This window comes from Camelus dromedarius, chromosome 2 (genome assembly GCF_036321535.1).
Source record: "Camelus dromedarius isolate mCamDro1 chromosome 2, mCamDro1.pat, whole genome shotgun sequence".
NCBI classification, from domain to species: domain Eukaryota; kingdom Metazoa; phylum Chordata; class Mammalia; order Artiodactyla; family Camelidae; genus Camelus; species Camelus dromedarius.
The window spans coordinates 75,162,400-75,179,414 of NC_087437.1; the positions used below are offsets into that span (position 1 = coordinate 75,162,400).

At 35.2% G+C, this 17,015-nt stretch overlaps 1 protein-coding gene across 6 annotated transcripts in view; it reads right to left on the reverse strand.

Annotated features, from left to right (window-relative positions):
- Positions 1-3,562: 3,562 nt before the first annotated feature.
- DZIP3 (DAZ interacting zinc finger protein 3) overlaps positions 3,563-17,015 on the reverse strand; it is a 104,206-nt gene continuing 90,753 nt past the window's right edge. For 5 of the 6 annotated variants that reach the window (XM_031456135.2, XM_031456109.2, XM_010978399.3 and 2 more), the window contains 7 exons: positions 15,702-15,803; positions 11,527-11,652; positions 10,056-10,195; positions 8,628-8,748; positions 6,984-7,127; positions 6,803-6,904; positions 3,563-5,289 (listed from right to left, as the gene is read on the reverse strand). In XM_031456135.2, coding sequence (XP_031311995.1) covers positions 5,179-5,289; positions 6,803-6,904; positions 6,984-7,127; positions 8,628-8,748; positions 10,056-10,195; positions 11,527-11,652; positions 15,702-15,803 — 846 coding nt within the window. In that variant the 3' untranslated portion in view covers positions 3,563-5,178. The other variant, XM_064495675.1, reaches the window with a different exon arrangement.

The following is a 17,015-nucleotide window of genomic DNA, read 5'->3' on the forward strand; positions in this document are numbered from 1 at the left end:
TTATGGTGAGACCTTTTTGTGTCTTAATTAAGAAAGCACAAGGGGATTTTTCTCTTATCTTCACTCTGATAATCTGGTGGGGCTCTTGGAGGTAAAACTTACAAAAGTAGGGTGAGGCCCTCCCTTAGCCTGGGGCCCCAGGGGTTTTCAATTCTCAAGCTAGTCTACACTCAGTCTCCAACAATCAGTTAACAGCCCTGTAAGTGTTTTTACTAGTCATTGGCTCTAGTGGTGTCTTCTGTTCCCAGTAAGCTGTGATTCTCTGCCTTCTCTTGTCTCCCTGTTTTCAAAGCAGCTGTTTGTCCTGTGACTTCAATTCTCTAATGGATTCAAGAAGAGTTGTTGATTTTCAGTTTATTCAGCTTTTTCTGATTGTCATATTGGGAGTGATGAATTCCAAACTCTTTATGTTGGACTAGAAACTGGAAGTCTTTACATTTACTTTTGATGTTAGTTTCTAGTTTAATTCTACTATGGTCAGAGAGTATAATATTCCAACCCTGTGAAAGCTGCTGACAATTGCTTTGTGGCACAGCACGTGGTCTGCTTTGGTGAGCCTTCCAAGTGTAGCTGAAAGTAACGTGTCTTGCAGATGTTTAGAGCTATGTTCTATAAATGTCAATACAGTCTGCTTGTTCTATCACTTGAGATGGGTATAGGAAATATCCCACAACGAAAATGGATTCATCTCTTTCTCCTTTTACTTGTATCAATTTTACAAAGGCTTTGTTTTCAAATATCCCCAAATTGAGGATTGTTGTCTCTCTCTTAAACCTTTTATCATTCTCTCTCTTTCTCTAACCCTAATGATTTTTGCCTTAACTTCTGTTTTATCCAGTATTAATGTAGCCATGCTAAGTTTATTTAGGTTAGTTTTTGCATATAACTTTTACATACTTTTAACACTTCTGTGTTCTTTAAGGTGTTTCCCTTCAAAATACAAAATGGTTGGGTTTTTTTATTCCTTTTGTTGAATTTTTATAATCTGAGTTGGCAACCTTGTCTTTCAGTTAGAAAACATCAGTCACTGATACTCAATGTAACTACTAATATATTTGTCATTTAAATCTTTCATATTTCTATGTGTTTTATATTTGTCTTTTGTGCTTTGTTTCTCTTTTCTTTCTATCTTGCATTCTAGCTTAATCAACCATTTTTTAATTATTCCATTTTTCCTTCTATTGGCTTGACAGTAATGTTTTCTTTTTATAACTTTAGGCAGTTACCCCAGAAATAATTTTTCTCACTATGATGAATGACAAAAACATCACTAAGAAACTGTATTGATGCTACAACTGTACCTCAGTAGCCATTTGTATGTGGATCAGGAATAGAAAGAATTAAAGTTCAATAACAGTAGATTTATTAGAGCAAGCAGTTGAGAGTGAAGTTTACAATTTTTAATTACTGTTACAATGTGTACACATGAGTATTCTTGTCTCTCAAATGAAGATGAAATCTTTCCTACATATCTTTGAAACTTTCAGTCTCCTAGATCACTGTCAGTTATCAACCTTGCTAGGTAGTATTAAGGATTTCTAAAGTTCACGTACTTCAAGTGGATCAATCAAATGTTAAGGAGAAGTGATATTTTATGCAATAGATTTACTACTCAACATTATGGGGCCATATAAAACTGAAGTAGGACTAAATGGTTCTATTCTTTCCTCCCTTCATTTTAATAAGGGTAGTTGAAGATAAAAAAAAAAACTGAAGAATTTTTCATCAAGGAGTAAATTCAAACAGGTTGAGTTACTAATGAAAGGCATGCTACTTTAGGAACAAAGACTACTAATACATTCATTTGCCAACAGTAACTCTGTCAGACAAGTAGTCTTTTCCCCATTTTACAGAGAATTTGGTTGGGAAAATTTAAATAATTTGTTTAAGATCACACAATGTACCAGATGGAACTCAAAAATTCAAATCTAGATCTGCCTGAGAAAGCCACTTTCTTCTACATCAATGATTTTCAAAACTTCGTGTGCTTCAGAACACTTGGGTGCTCATTCCAAACAGATTCCCAGGTGGCCTCTTGGAATACGCACGTTTGTAAACACACTGTGTAAATGTGATGTAGTCCAAGATCCATATTTAAGAACAAGAGCCCATTAGCTCTAAAAACTGCCTACTCAGGAAAACCAGAAACCATATATCGTCATAATAAAATAGTATTCATTTGTTATTTTTATCTCGCTATAAATCAGATATTCTTCAGCTACTGTAGTTCTAGAATTCTCGAGAGACTACGTAATAAGACATTCCAGGAGAATTTTTATAAATGCAGAGGAGTTTTGCTAAACTTTGCTAAATCTGATTAAAAAAAAATTAACCATCAGGTATAATTTATCATGCATTCTGGGACAACGCTGAGAGCCAAAAAGGGAGCACTATTAATATTTCAAAATAACAGGCATTGACTGGAACCATCCCAAGCAAACTAAGACATCTGAGGGAAAAGTCAGTCAAACTTTTCTTCCCATATATCATGTTCCTAGTCCAAAACAATCAGTAGGTTTACCATCTGTTTCATTTTTTCATTTTGAAGAACACTATTTAAAAGGAAGAAAAACTTCTTTTGTGTACAAAGTCAATTCAAAATGGGGATGGAGCTATGAAGTACTGAAAGAGAACACCAGCAAAGGGACAGAAGATCTGCATTCAAATCCCAGAATGCCACTTCGTAGTTATGACCTCAGACAAATCATTTCCCTCTTATTTGAGCCTTGGTTTCATCATCTGTAAAAAACAAAGGATAGTATCCACTTTAAAGTTATTAGTGGATCAAACGAGGTAACAAACACAATTGAAGGTGTCCCATAAAATCTGGAAAATGTTATATACATGGACAATAAAATGAAGGAAAACATTACAAGACATACTCTCTGACAGCAGCTGCAGTGATGTTACTGGATGCTTACAGATTGTTTTTGATGAAAATCTTGCTACTTCTCTCACTGGATTTCTGAGCAGGATGGTGTTCTGGATCCTTCAGCAGCCACAGGCATGACAGTGATCACTATTTATACTGAAGCGACCACTACAGTTGTCTTTATTGTTAAATTACACTTCAAAAAGAAAAATCCCATTACCTTCAGCATCTGCAGACTTGGATATGACTTTCAAGAGCATGGTCCTACTACATTCTCACTATATATCAGCTATCCTGGTAAGTCTTCTGGCTCCCTCTTTGGAACCAAGAACCACAGACCAGCACCAATGCAATCCTGCAGCCTGAGTTTATGGAGGAAGCACATGACTGACTGCCAGGACTCTCAAGTATTAGGACTCTGAGCCACTATTTAACCACATGACCTAGGGCAAGATATTTTGGTAAAATGAGGGAACAGACCAGAGGATCATTAAGACCCTTTATCTCTGAGATTCTATGAGTCTAAGACATCCCTGGTATTTCACAAGTCTAGATGACTGCCTTCTTGGAAATTTTCCTACCCATTTTCATAAGTGAAGAAAAGTTTAAGCACAATTAAACAGAAATAGATGTTTGAAACAGATTTCAAGTAGCTTCAGGATACAGTTAAAGTGATATGCACAGATAAAATTCAATTAAGGAACATTTATTCTTTCTCACATGAAAATAAATTGCAGTTGTAAACACACACTAAAAAACATTTGTTTTACAAGGTAATATGCTATATGACCATGACCTTGAGGTGTAGACAAGATAATTATTAAAGGCCCTGTAAGTTCTGAATTGTGCAATTCTACATGACATTTCACATGTCTAGATGACTGCCGTCACTTTGGGGTACTTTCCTTCACATTTTCCAGTCTATTCTCATTAGAGAAGAAAACATTTAGCGCACGATTACAGAAATAGGGATTTTAAATAGAGATTTAAAGTAACTTCAAGATACACTTACACTGAAATATACAGGTAAAATAGTTGCTGAGTCAGAAAACACTTATTCACAGTCTAAATTTCATTAACTTATGGAAAATAATATGAACCAAATAACATTTCTTTTACAAGGTAACTTAATTCTTTAAATTTTGTGGCTAGAGACATGTACCACACTTACAGCATTTACACAATACTAATTTCAAAATGAGTTTTGACCTCTAAGAATGAAAGTTCTCAGTGACAAGCTTTAGCTATGCAACTTAGCTCAATGGGTGTCAACTCTGTCATAAGAAGCAACTACACAGAAACAGTACCCTACAGCCCCCAGCATGAGAAGTGAAATCAGAAACTTTCAAGGCAGAAAAAAAATTCCTCTGAAGTATAAACGATTAAGGTCCAAAGAGCGTATTTACAAATGAACATATGATCTAAGTTATTCAACTGAGCAAGTAACTTAATTTGTACACTAACTTCTTACTGCTTCCTGGCTCTGGGAATATGTGTGCTGTACCTACTGTGCAAGACACTGGGAACAGCAGGAATCATCAGACACAGTCCCAGTGGTGTGCTGGTAGATGTTCAATAACCAGCTCCTGAGGGGAAGAAGAGCCCTTACTTACTGCATTTACCAATTTCTGTTGGGTAAAATTTTCCTACTATGGCAGATTTCAAGCGACCAACAATTTGAATAATTGGCTTACAAAATTCCTGAAACTAAAAATCCTCTCTCACAAACCATTATAAGCCAGCTCCAACACACCACTGTTTGGTTCCCCACTCTCAAGTAGCTCATAATCTCTTCATGTGTACATATTTTAGAGGACAGAAAAGACTAGGCAAGATAAAGATAAAATATAAATACATTTTTATAAGCAATTTTAAAAGTTAAAAGGGACACTAAAATCTGCAGTATTTTTCCTGCTTCTCGTGTTTACATTTATTTCAGGAAATTAAAATGTGGTATACTTGGGAGAAAGTAAAGGATGAGTGGAATAAGGAAAAGAAAAGACATCCTAAAATATATACTAACAGTTTTCATGTTTATGTTGGAGGAAAATATCTACTAAGATAAAGGCAAGTATAATGTAACTTTTAAAATTCCATCTTCTTTAAACCCTTTCAGTTCAGTTCACAGTCCTGAGGAGTTGTCCTCTCTTCTTTGGCTGCAGCTTTGATGAGATTAGCTAGATTATTCTGCACAATACTGAAGAGCATACTGCTTCACACCACTCACACTGTCAGCTTAAACAAAGGGCAAAACTAAATTCTGGAATCTGAAAATCAGACTTCCTTTGCGTAGTCACCCCCTTTAATCAGATCTTGGGCAACTGCCGGCTGGGGTGACCAGGAAATTCTTCTGGTAGCAAAACATGGAGTCTGCAGGTTGGGCATGTCCCCTGTTGCATCAACCAAGGTCTAATGCACTAAGGAGCAAAAAGATGCACGTCAGTCTCTCAGATTTACTTAGCCCAGCAGAGGCAGCTGTTACACCAGGGTGGCCAACCAACATGTCTTTCAGTGGATCTTAGAGCCTTATTTGGTGGATCGCCATGATAAATGCTACAATCATAGCATCTTGTCTGTGGTTGGCTGAGCAATATAGCCGGTAACAGTAGAACGCTTTTCAGCCAGTTTATTCTATTAAGATCCTTCTCCCAACCCCAATTTTCAGAAAGACTAGCAGTTCTTCCTAATAAGGAGGTTGAGGAAACCTGTTACATGTTTTCTCTAGTTTATTATATATTATTCTCATTTATAATCCAGAGTCATACCTAAATATACAAAAGTCAACAATACCTTATGTTAAGTACTTATGGTGTTTTAAAGTTAAAATCCCTACATAATGGATATACTTTTTTAGACTGCTCTCTTTTTGGTGATAATGGTAGTACCTTTGGCTGTGAACTATCTGTTAAGTTATTTGCTTGAATATTGACTCTCCAAAAACACATTATTTTTACCTGTATGAATAATGAGAGCCAGATCAGGTGAGAGAGGATTAAGAATAGCAGTATATAGGAGGCCCATTAACTACTCGAACCCTAAAGAGTAACCTGAATGAATCACCTGCTTTCTATTCAATGGGCAATGGCAAAAAATAAAATAAGTTTTGTGAAACATTTATTTTCTAAAAGTATCTTTAGGACCTCTGAAACTTCAAATGGGAAAGTCAGATGGCAAATATCTATCCTGGATCTCTAGCCATTCTGTGTATATTTCTTATCAGAGCAGATGAAAAATATAATTCTGTATTAAGTATCACATATGTTTGAAATAATGTCTTACAGATACGGCTTGAATGAGCTGGCTACTGTTCACTTCTCTGAGAAGCCTTTCTTGTGTTAAGACTATCTTTTCCTGTGTCAAATTACATCTCTGCAACAGAAGACTTGGATCATAAATTGTGTATCAATAGCACTTGCACAACAGCAACACCAGGAGTTAATTTATATAAATCCCAAGAATTAACAAAAGATATGCCAGACTCACATTTTTCTAACATCAAAACTCAAGCCTCAGAATCTTCAAAAGCAAATAAAGGAGCCTGGACAGACGGTTAAGGTAAGTCTTCTGTGCTCTAATGGCAGTTGGCCATCATTAGGTGTAGACAAAGGACACTACTTATAGCAAGTCCAGGTGAAGTGGCACTGTTGCTCAACTGCCACATGAATCAACATCCCTCCTAGTTCTATCAAGGGAACTGCCACCATGTCCCATTATATCTCATCGTTGTCCCCTTCTCATGTTAGGTGTGTCAAGATCTGAGAAAGCACGATGCAATTCATGGGTTGGTATGGCAAACAGATATAAATGCTACTGTGTGGTACCCAAAGCCCAGAGTTATTTCCAGCGGAATTCATAACACAGCAGTGGATGATACATGTGTATTATTTCAAGGAAGGCAGTAGGAATTTCCCTTAGCTGATAAAAGTTTACCTGAGAGTGGAATTTGTGTGCACAAGGCAAAACTGAAAGGTTTTCTGGAGAGAGATTCTCGTGACAGATTACACAAGGCTCCTCTTCTTCTTCCTCATCATCCTATGAAAAATACACAAGTTAAATTCAGCTCATTTCTCTCAAGTTTAAATGTATTTATAATCAACAGTTTCAGCCTCACCAGATTATTGGCTCCTTCCCACGTGGCAGGACCTTTTGAACTGAGGGGCTTCCAGGCTGGTTTTGAGGGCTGGGCAGCATTAGCCTGAGGTGGAGTATGGCTGGGTGAAACACAGTTACTATTTGGCACTGATTTTCCTTGACTCTGAAAATAAGATTATTACATTTATTTTCTTTTTAGAATTGTACTCAAATAGGAAGAACTGGTAGAATATCATAGAATAGGTTATAGTGAGAATTAGCAAGAGGGTCAGTTAGATTCATAGGAAATCTTGAAACAAACGTTGGTGATATTACTTATATACTCAGAGCCAGCTAAAGACAAAAATAACTCTAGGTGCTCTTTTAATAAAAACAAGTCTTTGTGAAATATTAGGGGAAAAAAGTCTCCTTTTGGAATCATTCAAAGTAACCTAGAATAAATTTCAAGAGGATCAGTTTAATTCTAGAATCATCAACTGGTAAGTGTTTCCCATGCCATTTGTCAAGTTGAATTGTTTATTGTTAACAGATGATTTAATATGATTATAGACTGATTTCCTGATCATGTTATGGAGATAATAAAGCTAACTACTAAAGATAAGGTCAACTGTAAATAGTGCTGCTGTGAAATACTGGGGTGCATGTGTCTTCAAAATATATTTTTCTCCAGATATATGAGCAGGAGTGGGATTGCTGGATCATATTGTAAATTTATTTTTAGTTTTTTAAGGAACCACCATAGTGTCCTCCATAGTGGACATTCCCACCAACAGTATAGGAGGACTCCTTTTTCTCCACACTCTCCGGCATTTATCGTTTATGGACTTTTGAATGATAGCCATTCTGGCTGGTGTGAGGTGATACTTCACTGAAGTTTTGATTTGCATTTCTCTTACAATTAGCGATGTTGAGCTTCTTTTCTTGCTGACCATATGGATATCTTCTTTGGAAAGATGTCTATTTAAATCTTCTGCCCATTTTTTGATTGGGTTACTGAGTTTTGTTTTGTTTTGTTTTTTGATATTAAGCTATCTGAGCTGTTTGTATACTTTGGAAATTAGTTCCTTGTCAGTTGCATAAGCAGCACTATTTACAATAGCCAAGATATGGAAACAATCTGAATGCCCACTGACAGATGACTGGATAAAGAAGTTGTATATTTATAAAATGGAATACTACTTGGCCATAAAAAGGATAAAATAATGCTATTTGCAGCAACATGGATGGACCTGGAGATCATCATTCTAAGTGAAGTAAGCCAGAAAGAGAAAGAAAAATGCCATATGATATTGCTTATATGTGGAATCTAAAAAAAAAAGGACATAAATGAACTTATTTACAAAACAGATTTACAGATATAGAGAACAAACTTATGGTTACCAGTGGATTAAAGGGGTGGGAAAATTGGGAAAAGTGGGTGAATTGGGAGTTCGAAATTTGTACCTCTTAGGAAGTGATGGAAATGTATGGTATCTTGACTGTGGTGGTGGTTTCATAGGTGCATACATATCTATCAAAATTCACCAAATTGTATATTTGAAATATGTGTAGTTTACTGTACAGAAATTATACTACAAAATAGTGAAAAAAATTTCTTTAAAAATTAAATAGAATTAAAAAAAATAAAGGTAAGGACAAAGAGATTAAGTTTTTTTTTTTTCACCTGAGATCTCTTGGGGTCAATAAACTGTGAAATTTTGTTAACGATTTCATCAAATGTCAGTCCAGATAAGGACTTCCCATGAGTATCCTTCAATTTCCGTAAGAAATCTGTAAGCTCCTTTCTGGAAGAGATCAAGGAAAGAGCAGTGGTTATTTTCCTACTGCCTTGTGGATGTGCCCTCCAAAGGTGATATAAAATCCTATCATATGATTGATCTGTGGCATATAGATGTGATCTTTTACCTTTCTGATCTAAAAAAGTAATCATAGGTCCCTCTGCATTTATCTTAAACCAAAATGAAAACTCTGATGTGTTCATTATTAATAATGTGTTCATGAATGATAAAGTTTAGTATGTATTTTCTTTCCAAATAGAGATTTAACAGTCTTTAAAAGTTAACTGTGTGAAAATTAAGTTTGTTATCCACTTACTTATACACTGAGCTCTTTATATCATATCTCTCAATGCTCTCTTACTCAGGACTAAAATATTCCTTTTTAACTATGTTGCTATTGGTCTCTTATCATTGTTAACAGTTTTACTTTTGTAAAGCTCAGAAACAGAAAACAAAGATTAAACAGAACAAGAAAGCAAAGACTAAAAGACACATTAATTATGTGATAAAGAAACCTAGGAGTATTTTAACTGATATGTTCCTTTTCAATTTCCATGGCCCACTGACCCAAAGCCTGTGCACACATTTTTGGTGGGATAGGGTAGGGTGATGAAGTAGTTTTCTTTTCCAAATGAAATTTTCTATTCACCATTATATTTATAAAACCTTAGTATAATCCTGAAGCATAACAGTATATATATTAAATACAAGCATTTGTCTTCAAATGAAAATACTAGTTAAAATTAGGATAATTTCATTTGATACAAGACTAAAGATAAAAGACACTTCATTTCTGGAAGAAGAGAATTAAATATCTTTCTGCTAAAGTCAGAACTGCGAAAAGCACAGTAAAATAATGATTTCTTGCATTTACCTATGGCTAGCAAAGAAACTGTAAGGACCCTCAATAAAATTAAGGAAATAGGAAAGCAAAACCTGATATCTGAGCTTATAGGGCATACAATTAACTTAAAATTCACTTTGGAAATAGGTTATTAAGATAATTATTGTCACTGGTGGCATTAAAATTAGCTAGGTCTACAAACAGTTGTACTTTCAGTAAATGAGCAAACCTAAATTTAAAATTTTATTCTCTCATGACTTAAAACTAACAAGTTTAGTGACAAGGCTTAGCATTTATATTGCATACTACCCCTTCTTAATAAATTTCATTTTCATTACCAAGGCCATGGTAAGGAAATACCTTTATATGTGTGTGTGTTGTGTTTATCTGTAATGTTTCATTGGAATAATTATGGCTAGGGAAACCGTAGAGTATGATCTGTACGCACCACTAAAAATAACTAAGGTACCTGGTCTGCTGTGGAAAGGCAGTTTTCAGCCTCTCTGTAATCTTCTCCCAGTTCCTCATGGGGAGATCACTTCCCAGACCTGTGCTGGGAGGCACAGCTTCTCCCACAGGTGCTGGCACTGTCCAGGCTATGCCAGCCACCTGCAGGGAGCACAGAGTTATAAACCCATCAGTTTCGATTATTAGTATGCAAAGTTCCATGCCAACAGGACATTTCTATACCTCAGAAAATGGGTAGAATGAAGAAAAGAAATATTGACATACACGCTCCCTTTTTTTCCTTTAACCAGCACAACAATATTTCTAATTGTTAATATTACCCTTATTTTTTAAATGGCACATGCTATTCTCAGTAACTGCAAACAGAATTACATACAGAGTGTGTATTTCTGAAAGCAGCCTAAAGTTTGGAATGCTAATAAATTATGGCATTTCTACTTAAGTCCATAAAAATAGATCTGTATGTCTGAGCATAAGAGATGTTCAGGAAATATGTCTCCTAAAAAGATTGGCATAGAATTTATGGCAGAACTCATTTTATATTAAGAACATTTTTAAAATGTGCATGCACAGAAAAAGGTCTGTAAGCTATAAAATAATTTGTAAATGGGAATTATTTTCTAAGATTTAATAGGTAATTTTGCTTTCTACTTCATATTATTTATTATATATTTTGTGTATTCTGTATTTGCTTTTTTATGATTAGCATATACTACTGTTATAATTAGAAAAATAAACATTAATTTTCAAACAATGAAATAAAGATGAAAATACAACTAGAATGGCCAGTGTGTCACGAATGTTATAAAGGTGGTATGGAGGTTGTAGTCACAACTTTGAGCCATGAAACCATCAAATGGTTTTCCCCAAAGTTTCCCCCATATTTTGTGATATTTCCTTCTTAGAACCATTAGGATGTTAATTAATATCAATAAGTGAATACTTTTGAAGTGCTTGTCTGATTACTACATGGAATCTTTTACCTAAGACTCTACAAATTATTTTCAATATATTTTCAAATATAAGGTTATTACTCATGAAAAATTAGCAATTATTAACAGCCACTGAAATTACTCACACAAAGCTTAGTAAATCAGAGAAAGAACAGAATATCCCCAGAAATCTGGGTTTGTCTCAGTGTCAGGCTTTTTCAGAGGAATCAGAAAGTAATCTTACTAGAAGGTTGAGGTACTGTAATGTTTTCAGTAAAATTTTGTAGCTCCTCATAGAGTGGTGCAGAAGCAAACCACATGAGCAACACTGTGATATCATGGTGATAAAAAGATGTACTTAATAAGCATGTTAAGGCCTATGTACATATTTCTTTGCAGAGAGACAGCCTCCACACAAATAACCATTACCTTCTTCATTATTTATCAAATAAATGAATAAAGACAAGACAGTCACTCTGAAAGTCCACTGTTGTGACAAAGAACTAGTCAATGTCTACTCCACCAAGAAGAGCTCTGTACCAGGGGGGGTCTAGATTGACCAGGTGCAGAGACGACTCCAGAACAAATGGCAGGCATTTGAGGAACAGTGAGCAGGGGTCTAAAGAAAGATTCTTTCACAAGGGGTCTTCCCAGGAACTGCTGCATCTAAAATAGAAAAGATAAGAAATAAAAACAAAACCCCCACATATTTATATAGGCAATGATCTAAAGATTCATAGAGCAATGTTTGGGGGAAAACTGATTTGCAATCTAGAAACAAAGCACATTAGAAACAATGTTGTCTTAACATTAGTTAAATACACAAATAATTGAAAAAGCAAAAGGCAGTAAAATATACTAAACAGCACTGAGAGAGAGAAGAGAAGTCGGTTCTGGTCCTACCTTCTCTCCACCTAGCTGGGTAACCTTGGATGCCAAGTTATTAATCTATAAAATAAGAAGGTCGAGTAGGTGACCTTTAAGGTTCTCTGCCAACTGGAATAATACAGGACTATGCAAAGGAGCTCCTCAATGAGTGCTGTCCATGCTGATAAATAATACTCACATTCAAATTCCACTACAGAATCAAAGCTGTCTATAAACCTCATGTTTAGCTCCAAGGACAGTAGAAAGCTGAAGTGGGGTGGGCCTGGGGAATAAACTCTCCTACAGTGACTTGTAGACATGCCTGTGGGTGTTACTGCACTTCCTAGGGGGTTGTAGAAAGCTAGCCCTTCTTAGCATCTACCAATGGGATGGAAACCATATTGGTATCTACAGGATACTGGACTTAAAAAAAGGACAGGTTTATTGAGCATCTACTAGGGGAAAGGTCTAGCACTGCCATAAAGCAGAAGTTCAACTATTCTTTAAATTAAAAAAATGAACATCAATGTAGCTCTTAAGTAATGATCCTGAAACCAGCTGTGTGAAACTTAATGGGGGGAACTTTATAATGGAGAGATCAGTATGATATTCAATTCTTAACATCACTAAAGGAGACATTGTGTGTCTTCTAGTGTGTATCTACATCATCACCTATAAAGTACTCTTGACAAAAATACTGAACCTAATTCTAACCAACCCTCTAGATCTATTGATTAGTTTATAGAAAGTAACAGAATATGTATAATGACATCACAAGGATGTAATCAGTTGAATCAATAATGTGGGAAATTAGTTTTTTTACAAATAAATAACATGAATAAAAGGGAGGAGTTGGGTAGCTGTTACAAATTTAAAGGAAAATAATCAGCCAAATGCAAAGTATAAACCTTGTTTGGGTTTTTTTTAAAAAAATAAGGGTTTTAAAGGTAATGATAATCATAACCAAATTGGAAATATTATCAAGCCAGTTAAGAAAAAGACATTTTGGAAACAATTGGGGAAATATAAATTTTAATATGAGATACTAAAAATTATTTATAATTTTCTTACAGAGGAAAATGGTGTGTGTTATAGCCATTAAGAGTCCTCATCTGTTAGGAATACATATTGAAGTACAAATAGATGAGACTATAATATATAGGGTTTACTTTAAAATATGCCAGTAGAGAGGAAGAAGGGGATGACAGGAAACAAGACTGACAAAATGTTGATAATGATGTTGAAGCTGGCTCTTGGGTTCAAAGAGGTTCATTATCTATTCTATTTTTATGTATGTTTCAAATTTTTCATAGTATAAAGTTTTAAAATAATGAATGAATGGTGGGTACTAAGTCAGTAGTCCTTTTTGAGAACAATGAATACCTAACACTACTTTGGGGATTAGATAGATCAGGGTACAAAAATGAAAATATAATGAAACACATAAAAATACTGGGTTACATTGGAAACAGAATCCATTATCCCAGACTTCTCAGGTTAGACTATTATATTTATTTAAAGACTGGTGGCCATTCCTTACACTACCAGAATCAGAGAGACAGATTTTAGTGATCAAGTCATCTAGTACAATTTCCTGATTTGCAGACGAAAAAAAAAAAAAGTCCAGGATAGCTGATTTTCCTAAAACCAACACAGTTCTTCACAGAGTTAGAAACTGAACCCAGATCTCTGGTGTATTTCCAATGTATAATACCACCTCAGTTTATAGCAAAAAACACAGTCATATTTCTGTGCTTTCAAAGTGTTCCACTGCTCAATGGTCACTTTAACACGACTGTCAGCTTTGATCGAGCACAGCAGTGACTCTGGTTAGGAAGCACAAAAGATACACATGTACCCCTCAGATGTTAGCAGATGGATGTTTATGAATTCCATTGAGCCTAACTGCCAGTAGGTTTCTGCCCTGGGTGGCAACATCAGACATAAGCAAGACTCTGAAGGGATGAGGATGTAGAGGTCAAGGTTTGACTATGTTTGTCAGCTAGAGAGTGTCACTGGTTTCAGGTAGCACATGCTGGTCTGGTTCCAGGAAATTCCAAAGAACAACTCTGTATCTAGCTTCCAAGTCTCTGAAGCCATTTTATATTTAAAGTGATGGGTGACTTTAACTACAACCTATAGGCAGTAGTTTAAATATAGGGAGAAGGCAACAGGGTTTCTAGGAATCCTACCAAGAATATGTGTTACTTCCTGTAGAACTACAGGAAATCTGGGATTTCATTTCTGTCATCTACATAACACATCCCTTATCAGGGTAGTTGGGTATGATGGTGTTCAAAGTCTAGAACAATAATGCTATAACACGATGCTCCTATAGAAACTAAATTAACCAAAAATATAAAAGGCACTTGACATTTCCAAAGGTTAATTACTATATATAACAATAGATTAAAAAAACCAAATTTCTTCTGTATAGCACAGGGAACTATAACAAATATCCTGTAATAACCTTTAATGAGAAAGAATATGAAAACAAATATATGTATATATATGCATGACTGGGACACTATGCTGTACACCAGAAATTGACACATTTTAACTGACTATATTTCAATTAAAAAAAAGTCAATCCATAGTGTGAGGTTAAAAAAAAATATATATATATATAAAAAGGCAATACTGTCATTCTAAACTAAAGCCCGTGGTACATATCATATAATGCTTTCAGCTCTGGATTCTGTTTTTGAAACACAGTATAGCTCCACACAACTCACATAATTTTAAAGTTCCTTGATACACTCAACTAGTATTTGTAGAAATAACATTTTCAAAGTTCTACTACAAGCAGAAATGCTGATGTCAAAAGTGATCTACTGCTAAATGTATCACACCTTTATTCTTTTCTTACCTGAGATCTGTTATCATAATAAAAATAATCACCTAGTGATTCTGTCCTAGAAGGTCTTTTAGAAAGCTGCATGAGTTTACTGGAAGGTTAACATAAATAGTATAGCACAAAGATTAGTTTGTCTGATTGAGGCTCATTTATCCCTAACAACAAGTAGGGAAGGGACATAAATGGAAGTTGTCCTTACTGTTAAAGTTAAGGAAAAGAAAGTCTAAGGAAAAGAAAAGTTAAGGAACAGAAAGTCTAAAATGTAAGTGGAAGGGTGGAGTCCAGCCTGCTAGGGTACTACACTGAGATGTGTCAGCCATCTAGTGGTAACTTGAGGGCATTGGGAATTCTGAGCATTCACCAGTTTTCTCACACAATGTTAATGAGATTGACAGGTTAAATGAGAACACATTACGTCTTTAGATATCAAATACATTACTAAAATCCAGTGACACAACCTATCTCTTGGCCTCAGCTGAGCCAGCCAACTAGTCATATCATCTGTAGATGAGATAGCAGGAATGGTCATAATTATAAATGATATGTACAACATGTGCCCATTCTGCTTTGAATACACATTAAACATACTGCATATTCAATGTTTTACAGCTCATACCATTTATCAAGACAAAGATGGCAATTTTTCAAAATGTTCAAGTTGACCCTTGAACAACATAGGTTTGAACTGCATGGGTCCACTTGGATACTGACTTTTTTCAATAAATATCATCCCTGTAATTTCATTTTACAGATCTTTAACTAAATGTAGAGAAAAGTTTGCATTTGATTAGAAATCACAATATGTGGAATCAAAAGATCTAGGGTCTGAGTTCTGATTCTAGCCAAACTGCTTCAGCTTCCTGCCTTTGGTAGTCATTTATCAATTCCTTTGTTTTTGAGGCAGAGAGAGCTGTATCCGAATTTCCTAACTTCATGGTGGGGTCAGCACCCCCAACTTCTGTGCTGTTCAAAGGTCAACTGTATTTCTTACCAGTATCTCAGGACTGGGTGGTGGTGGAGGAAGCTGGATTGGAGGCAAAGTACTCAAGGCAAACCCTTGCTTCACCTTGTTAATTTGTTCATTGTACTGTGTCTAGTAAAAGAAGAGAAACAATATTTCACAGCAAAATCAACTTCAAAGAAACAGCATATTGAAATAGTTGATGTAATTTTGAATAATACAGCATAGAACAGTGATTCCCAATCTATATCAGAAATAATATAAAAATAATTTTTAACATAAAAACAATTCTTTAGACCACTACCTGCAAATTTAAATAGTTATATCTTAAGATTTCTGTTGATTGAGAAGATACAGAGACACAGAATTCACAGATCTTTGTGATAATTTCTCAGTGTTTCCATAATTTTCAGCCCCCAAATGGGAACCACTGATATAAAGTGAATAGAGTCAAAAGATCAACAAGTTGTAAATAATATACTAGCTGATAAATATGGGGGGAAAAGCATTTGTAACAAAGAGTTGAACTACTTGCAAATGTTCATTTTAAAAACTGGAGGGAATACTTATTTAATGTCCATATTTTTTTAACCTCAAAAGTTATACTTCTAGGGCGTAAGGTATAGCTCGGTGGCCAAGTGCATGCTTAGCATGCACAAGGTCCTCAGTTCAATCTCCAGCACCTCAATTAAAAAAATAATAAACAAACAAACAAACCAATTACCTCCCCTCACAAAAGAATTTTTTTTAAAGTTATACCTCTAGCTTTCTCCAGTTCCATATACACCTTTTTTTTTTTCTCCTGGATTTTGCTAAAAGTAAGACTCCAATCCCTGAGGCTTAAAAATATACTTTTAACATTTTTTGGCATTGTCCCCATTTTGTAAACAACCCACGAGAGCTGGAAAAAAAGCCTTAAGAAACAAAACATTTAGAAACTTCCATACACAGAGACAAGTGCTTAGAAGAAAACAATGATAGAGAACAAGAGGCAGCTCTTTTGAGGCTAGAACTTTGAATAAACCCAACAAAAACGCTAAGCATCATTATAGACTAAGTAAGAAAGTCCAGGAGAGAAACAGTCAAGACCATCAAGGACAAAGCTAGACAAGTAGGTAGTGCTTTGAGGCAGCTCTTTATAACTGAATGTCATTGTTTTGCTGGCAGTGCTGTGGAATCACAAAACAATCAACATTATATGAACTTATCTACAAAACAAATACACTCACAGACACAGTAAACAAACCTATGGTTATCGGGGCAAAATGGGTGGAAAGGGCTAAATTGGGAGTTTGAGAGTTGATAATATTAACTACTATATATAAAATAGATTAAAAAACAAAT